Source organism: Melanotaenia boesemani, chromosome 9, assembly GCF_017639745.1.
Source record: "Melanotaenia boesemani isolate fMelBoe1 chromosome 9, fMelBoe1.pri, whole genome shotgun sequence".
Taxonomy (NCBI): domain Eukaryota; kingdom Metazoa; phylum Chordata; class Actinopteri; order Atheriniformes; family Melanotaeniidae; genus Melanotaenia; species Melanotaenia boesemani.
In genome coordinates this window covers 12,586,607-12,594,391 of record NC_055690.1, presented here as the reverse complement: position 1 = coordinate 12,594,391, position 7,785 = coordinate 12,586,607, and the positions used below count along the sequence as shown (strand labels likewise).

Below are 7,785 nucleotides of genomic sequence, written 5' to 3'. Positions count from 1 at the left end.
CTATCTTTGCTTTCAAAGATGAAAACATGAAATAACATGGTAAGAGGCAGAGAAAATAGATGCATACAACTCATCAAACTTGATTTGCTCAGACTATTTACTGGTCTATGATCATGACCACGTTTTGTTGACTATTACTCAAATCACAATTATATTTAATCTGTTTTGTGTAATTATTTGATCTTGTCCATCTTTGTTTAGTCTTTTGTTAAATCGCTCAAAAAAGGAGAAATTTCATCTTTCCTACTTTATGTCATTCATTGGGTTAATTATGCATGTTTAATAACAGAGGAACTAATTTATAATTTTTTACTTATCTGATTTTCTTGTCCTTTCAAAAGCCTGCAGCTTGCTTGCACAGCTGATTGTTATGTCACTGCTCAATCTGGTTGTTTGTATTTCTCATCACAGGGACATGAAGTCGCTGAGAAGGTGAAGACTGCAAGTGCTAAATGCTCACTGCTAGGCTTCCAGCAACATAGCAACTGCTCATCTAACTGCTGTCCCTTCAGTGACTGTGTCAACCATTTGCAGACTGTTTACGATGGGGTCTAGTCTGACATGTACGGGTGTTATCTGGGCCCTGTTGTCCCTGCTCTCTGCTGCTGCCTCCTGCGTTGGTTTCTTCATGCCCTACTGGCTGCTGGGAACGCAGATGGACAAGCCAGTATCCTTTGGCACATTTCGACGTTGCTCTTACCCAGTGAGGGATGAGGAGAAGCAGATCACAGTGATGCTGGAGCAGTGTGGTCGCTACGCCTCCTTCCATGGCATCCCAAGTCTGGAGTGGAGGATCTGCACAGTGGTGACAGGTGTGGGATGTGGCCTCCTCCTGCTGGTGGCGCTTACAGCTCTCATGGGCTGCTGCATCTCTGACCTCATCTCACGTACAATTGGTCGCGTGGCCGGTGGCATCCAGTTTGTTGGAGGTGAGCAGAGTGATGTTTAGTTTGTGTTTGTACCTCACAGCCAGTATGGATGCTGGGTTACTTTTCTATTATTTGTTTTTTTTTTTAGCAGCCAGATAGCTTCCTCATCACGAGTTGCTTTTTATTAAACATGTGCAAATTCTTTCTAAATTGTGAGGTAGATATGATCATATAGATTATGAAGGGTTTAATGATAGTAATTAACTTCTCATTGAAAAAAGAAAAACAGAAACAAAATCCTGTTGGTGTGGAAAGAAAGAAGCACAAATATCATGGTACTTTTCTTGGCCAACGGTCCTGCTGTCTGCCCAGAAAAGCTGTGGTTTCCTCAGACCACTCTCCTGCACAGGAAATGAAAAGTCTCTCATTAAGATGTTCATCCTGAAGTTGAATCTTTTTACATTATTATTTTAAGTTTTAAAGCAACACTCGTGGTTGCACATTGCTTTGGATTCTTAATTTCACACTAAGTTCGGTTTTTGTTTGCAACATTTTGTGCTGACTGTGTTGATGCTCTTGTCTGTGTTTGGCTTTTGTTTTTGTTTTTTTGTTTTTTTTTTGCCAAGGCTTGGAATGTGTTTTCATCTTGTAAATATGGTGGAACATTTAATTTATGGAGAAAAAAAAGCCTCTTTTAAACAAGGCTGAGTTTTATAATGCTTTCCTTTGTTTTAAACTGACCAATTGTTGCCCATATGCAGTGGACATTTGGCAATAATTCATCTCTTTTGGATGTATTTAAGTGAAGTCATGGAAAATCATCAGAGCTCAAATCCTGAGCTCTGTGCTTGATACAGATTCCAGCCCTTGGAGTTAAAAAGAAACCCACACTGATCCTCTTTGCAAAAGCAAAATCTTGTCCACGCTGCAGAAAGTATCTTTTTGTTTGTTTGTTTAATTGCAGTAAATAGACTCAGTTCAGCTCAGCAGCAGCTTTGTTTATGCGTACTGTTTTTTTTTTTGTTGTTTTTTTGCACATGTGCACTCCTGGGACATGAGGTCTGAAGGAAGGCTTCCAATGAAGCTGCAAATTTCTTTGCCCCAGTTTAAGAAGCTGCGGCAGTCCAGCCCTCTCATTTACTCCAAAAAAAATGTTTGCTCACATTCTGTGGCTCACCAAATTCGCTCTTCACACTTCAGTTTGGATTTTAAAAGTGATGTGACAGAATAGCAGGTTGCAAGCAGATTTTCCAGAGCTTCCAGGTTTTCAAGAAGGATAAATCTATGCAGGACCACCGTAACACTCAATGTCCTAATTCTAAAAAGCTAAGCTTCTCAGGAACAGCAGTATTAATGATGTTTAATACGGAGGATGAAAAAGGTAAAGATTGGTTGGGTTTCCTGAGAAATCTACACTTTTATATATGGAAAGCTCCATTTAAGCTCACAGCTACCACATCAATGCTGTGTTACAGCACGTTGCTATTTTTGGTTATAGGATTAAAGAAATTCCTGCCTGTCTTTCTCGCGATTTCTCCTTTTGCAGACTCACAAATCCAGACATGCATGAATTTACATGGTGGGAGAGTGAAGAAAGGCAGCGTACAATACAAGAGACGCCGCTCAGATCTTTTCATCTCAAATGCTGGTGAGCCAAAGGGCAGAGATGTCTCAGAAGGGCTAATTGGAAGTGACACAACTGAGAAGCTCAGAGGGCTGTGGCATGTATTGTCTTCAGTTACTTATAAAGAGTGTGAAAATATCCAGGCAGGCAGGCGGGGGAAGTTTAGGGAGGGGACAAAAATGCACCTGATGATTGAGGCATTTGATATTCGCTTCTTATCAAATGAGAATCTGGCGGAGAAAAAAGATCTGCAGGGAAACGGCTGGAATGGGGGCTGAGAAGTGTTATTAAATCTCAGCCATTAGCAGGAAGAGGGAGGGGAGGTAAATGTGATGAACAGCAACAGTGAAGTGAGCCTCGTGCTTTACTGTCTGATGCTAGTTGCATGCTCCTCTCATGTTTTCTCTGATCTTGTTGTAGACCTTTAATGAAGAGCATTTTGCCAGAGAGGGCAGACCCTGTGGTCTGCCACAAATGAAATATATCAGCTTCACGTATTATAGTAATTTATTTCACTCCCATGAAACAGATTAGAGGTGAAAGAACTTATCAGTGCTTTATCTCATTAGCTCCAGCCGCTACACAAAAACCTTTCACAGTAACTATTTGTTGTTGTTTGTCACTGTTTTCTTCCCAGCTCACTAAAGGCAACTCTGCTCCAGCAGTTTGAAATTGTTCTGGCTCATAAATAAAAAGAGCTTTATGCCTCCCCTATTAAACAGCTACCTTTGTTGTAGTTTCTTGTTTTAGTTATGCAACCATGCAAACACTAAAACAACTGTGGCACAAATGAGCGGTTTGGACATTTAAAGATTCTTGACTTGGATTTGGTTGTTAGGGATTTTGTCTCTCACCCCTCCTGCAGAGGTTGGTATTGTCTCTGTGGATGCTTCAAGCAGAATTACACACAGCAGGAAGAAAACTATTGAACCATTTAGACAATCTGTGTACGTTTGTTTTTTTTTTTTTTTTTTTTTTTTTTCCTAAACGTTTTTCTCCTCGGCAGGCACAACAACCTCCCTTTGAATTATACATTTGTGTCCACGTATGAGTTGTTATTTTGACATTTTACTCTTAGACATCATTATGCTGGGTGTTATTCTGACAGGTTCTGTGATTGGATATGAATAATTAAATGTTGGGACTTGTACTGGAAGCCTGATGCTACATCAGCTTCTAATGTCTCGCACAGACATAGAGTAGCTCTGATAGACATGGACTCATATAACATCTGATTTAAGGGGGGTTTGGAAAAACTACAGGATTATCTCACAAAAATAAGTCACTGTGATGAAGATGAGAAAATCAGTTGGAGGACAGCTGCTAGACTTTGTAGAAACTTTGTCCTTAGAAAGAGACAATAAGGGCCATGTACTGTATTTCGTGAAAGTTATTAGATGTGTTTATGGATAATCAGGAGAGGTATTATGAATGCCCCTTAACCTTTCCAATCCTGAGGTCCCACAATTGGAGGTCCTTGACAATACATGTTGCTAAACTGTGCCTAAATGTCTATGTTGGAGACCCCGCGAGAATTGTTTGTTCGAAAACTTTCCTCGTTTTGTTTTGCCTCACTTTATCAGAGTTGGCCTTTGCAGATGGTTACACATTGTACTATGATTTGATGGAGAGGTAGAAATACAGTTGCATCATCCCCATGGTATACTCATTTACATCCTGAAAGGTTTTGTTGTTTTTAGACAAGCCTGAAACCTTTTCCATTAGTTCTGTGCCATCTTAATTTATTCTTCGCCAGTAACCCATATACTGATAATCTCACAAGCCTTCTCTTTGCTATGACTCCAAAAGTCTTCAAATAGATGCTAAAGTTGCAGAGATAAATTAATTGAATTATGGCTATGCAGTTTTTGAGCAGAGGCTCAAAGGGTTAAGGAAACTGTAAGTGGACAATTATTTGGTGCTATTGTTGTGTACATTTAATCATGAATATAAGAAAATACCATCAAGTTTCTTCCTTTTCTGCTGGATTTTTCCCCCCATTCCTTTTTCTGTTCATTTACATTCAGAACTGCTTTATTTTTATTATTTTTGTTTTACCAAAATTTGAGTTGAAAACTTACAGTTACAAAAGTCGAGGTCACCTCTCAGAACTGGTGGAACGTGGAGATTTCTGTGACCACCATGTGCTCTGAATTGGCTGTGACATCGAGGTTTTGTCTCAGATCTCAAAACCTTGACCGAGACAGTCTTAATTCACTCACTGTGTGACTGGCTTTAAGGGATTAACGCTGGAGACTTGTGATATAACTACATGCCAAACCAAGGGATAGCTTAAAAATGAAATCTCAAAACCACTTTGAAATTGGCAGGAAAATAATATAAAAACGCCAACAGGAGAGAAGTATGACCCATTTTTCATCACACCTGATATGAAATTTTGGCACGCTGTTTGCAAAAATAACAAAGGACTTATTAGTGTTCGTTTATGGGAACAATTAAGGCAAAAGAATCTGTTTTCACAAGCGAAAGCACAGCAGCATTTCAGAAATGCCTTTGTCACGAATAATAAATGAACCTAAACATGTTGGAATTCAGAGAAAGAGTTGGTGTAGTAGTTTGTTGTTGTTGGTGTAATAATCATGAATTGCAGATGAGGATCGAGTTTGTCACAGAAAGCCGTTGGCCTTTAGAAACAGTCAATCAAAGTGTGTTGATACCCCCTTCCCTTCCAAAAAAAAAAAAAGGTCAGTTGAACATTACTGGTCACATTAAGAGAAGCAGGGATAAAACATCATTCCGAAACATGCCTGAAATCTCTGAAAATATTGTTTTGACCTGCAGAGAATGTCACCGTGGCTGAAATCATTTTAGCTCTTGATAAAAATGTCAGGCGATATGGCTGCTCTGAGCTGCAGGGTGTAAGATATATTTTATTGAAAACATTTTGAACTGCTGACTCCTCAAAACTGAAGGTTAAAATAACAAGACTAACACAATGATGCATGATGGCTGCACTCGGCCTTTTTCTGGGAGTTTGTTGGGACAGTATGTGCGGTACACGCAGAGGACTTCTTATGAGCTGCTGCTGTTTCAGTGTTTCAGAGGGGCAGAGGTGTTTAGTCCCCCCAGGGATGTAAGACATGTTTGAAATATCCCAACACAGCTTTTTTTAAAATGTATATATAACCACAATAAGGTCAGCAGGAACTTGGTAATCTAATTTTGTCTGAGACTGTTGAAGTACAGAGAACTCTTCACAGTTTGTAAAGGAAAATCCAATGCCATCACTACTGGATGAGCATTAATTATTGATTAGATGCGTTTAATGTCTATTTCATTAAACATTAGACAAGAGCGCTGACAGTTCTTTGATGAAATGAGATCAGAAAAATGTGGGCTTCCTCAAGCAACTCGTCTCCCCTGCAAGCTTTTTCAGAGTGAAATGACAAACTTATAATTTATGAAGCATGCATTTATCTTTGACCACTTGCAAAGTTTTGGCTTACTTTTTTTGATCTTTCCAAAGTTGAACTAAATAAAGTCTGAAGTTTTCCCTGATTGAAAATAAAAAGAGAATTTTGTAGAAGTTGATTGAAACCATGCTATGCTGGTGTAGAGGATGTTTTTTTGGGGGCACAATGTGACATTTTGGTTCATACCTCCACAGTTTGCACAGATGTGTTGGCAGCTTTGGTTGAATACTTCCCACACAGCCTCCACTGAAGCTGCAGTCGATCTGAAATATCAAATAATTGGCTGTGATTTCTTCTGGGAAAGCTTCTCCATTTCGTTTTCTGGTTGATTGGCTGTGTTTACACCCCTCTGCCAGCTACCCGTTTGACCTCGCCGGTGTGGTTTGTCAGCAAATGAACAATAGGAAGCCGCTTGGAAGATGTAAGTGAATTACTCTCTGTTGCACTTAAGTTTGACACCATTTTAAATCTACAACTTCCTTAAGTAGCTCTTCTGTTTCCACAGAGGTGACCTTTCACACGCAACATGTAACGCAGCACTCCAGTCATGTGCTGCTGAGGCCAGATGAAATTAACTTCACCGCATCTGTCAGCACCACCTCTGTGGCTCAAAGGGTATATCAAGGGCATGAACATGAATGATAAATATATAAAGACATGCATATAAATTACAGAAGGGTGGGGTTTATGACATCCATAATGTTGCCAGGGGGCTATTTGGCACAGTCTTGTGTTGTCCTGTTTCAGTCATACCAGCACAGCTAGGAGCTTTGTCCTTGTGTCGGCTTTGTGAGCTTTTGCCAGCTGGATCCCGCCCAGTTCCAGAATGTGTGCTTCCACTCCCCTCTCAACAGCAGCACTTATTTTCAAGAGGTACAACAAAATAAAATCGCATCCATATGTGAAAGGCTTGAGGATGAAGAGCTCATCTTTCTGTCTGGAACAGTGTCTCCTGACATTCAATGTTTAATGGTGTTGTATCCCAAGACATTTCTGAGACAGTGGGTAAATATTTCCTGACATGTCACGTTATCCTTTTTATGTCCAAAACTTATCTGTATTCCTTCCTCCTCATGTGCTTGCCAGTTTGCCAGGATGATGATTAACTGCACTGTCTCATCTGTCATGTAGGTATTGCATAAAACTAATGAGATTGCAGCAGCCCATATGTTTAAGAGAAGGAAACCAGGACTTTTCACTGTGGACAAGAGGCTTGTGTAATGGTGTTTGGAACACTCTCTTGCTCTTCATTGCTTATGTTTCCGGTCTCTAATGGTTATAAAGTGGATGTCTCTTCCTCTGGGTTGATTGATCACCTAAAGTACAGACCACTCTACACTGTAATGCGCGCATTCAGCCCAGCAGCCATTTTTTTTCTCAAAGTACAGTTCCCTCAAACCCCCGCTGACATGACCACAAGGGTGTTTGGAGTCAAAGAGCTGTGAAACGTAGCCTGTGGCTAGAAGCAGCCTTTTCTTCTCTGTGCTTGAGTCAATCTTCACTCTTACTCTGGATGAACCTTTTTCATTTTCTCCTTTGTTTTTAACTCTTTTTTATTTCTTCAGGTTTGTTTTATCTTAAGATTTCTCTCCACCCATTTTTCTCCATTTACTCTTTTCCTCCATCTCTGTCCCTCTCCTCCACCTCCCAGTGCTCATGGCAGTATGTTGCAAGCAGAAAAAAATTAGATGAGGCCAGGACCTATAGTAACCCGAAGAACAGACTTGGGATTTGGGAGGAGATGTAAAAAAAAAAAAAAAAAAAGAAAGAAAGAAAAAAGAGAGAGTGACAGTAAGAGAGAGAAAAGGGCGGAAAGCCCAGCATCAACAGGGATTTAGTTTTGTCAAACAGGAAGTCG

General features: G+C 40.1%; 1 protein-coding gene across 1 annotated transcript in view; it reads left to right on the top strand.

Annotated features, from left to right (window-relative positions):
• LOC121645882 (LHFPL tetraspan subfamily member 6 protein) overlaps positions 1-7,785 on the top strand; it is a 43,298-nt gene that overhangs the window by 1,597 nt on the left and 33,916 nt on the right. Inside the window, exon 2 of the mRNA XM_041994641.1 lies at positions 412-929. Within this exon, the coding sequence (XP_041850575.1) occupies positions 545-929 (385 nt within the window). The 5' untranslated portion in view covers positions 412-544. The remainder of the gene's footprint in view (positions 1-411; positions 930-7,785) is intronic.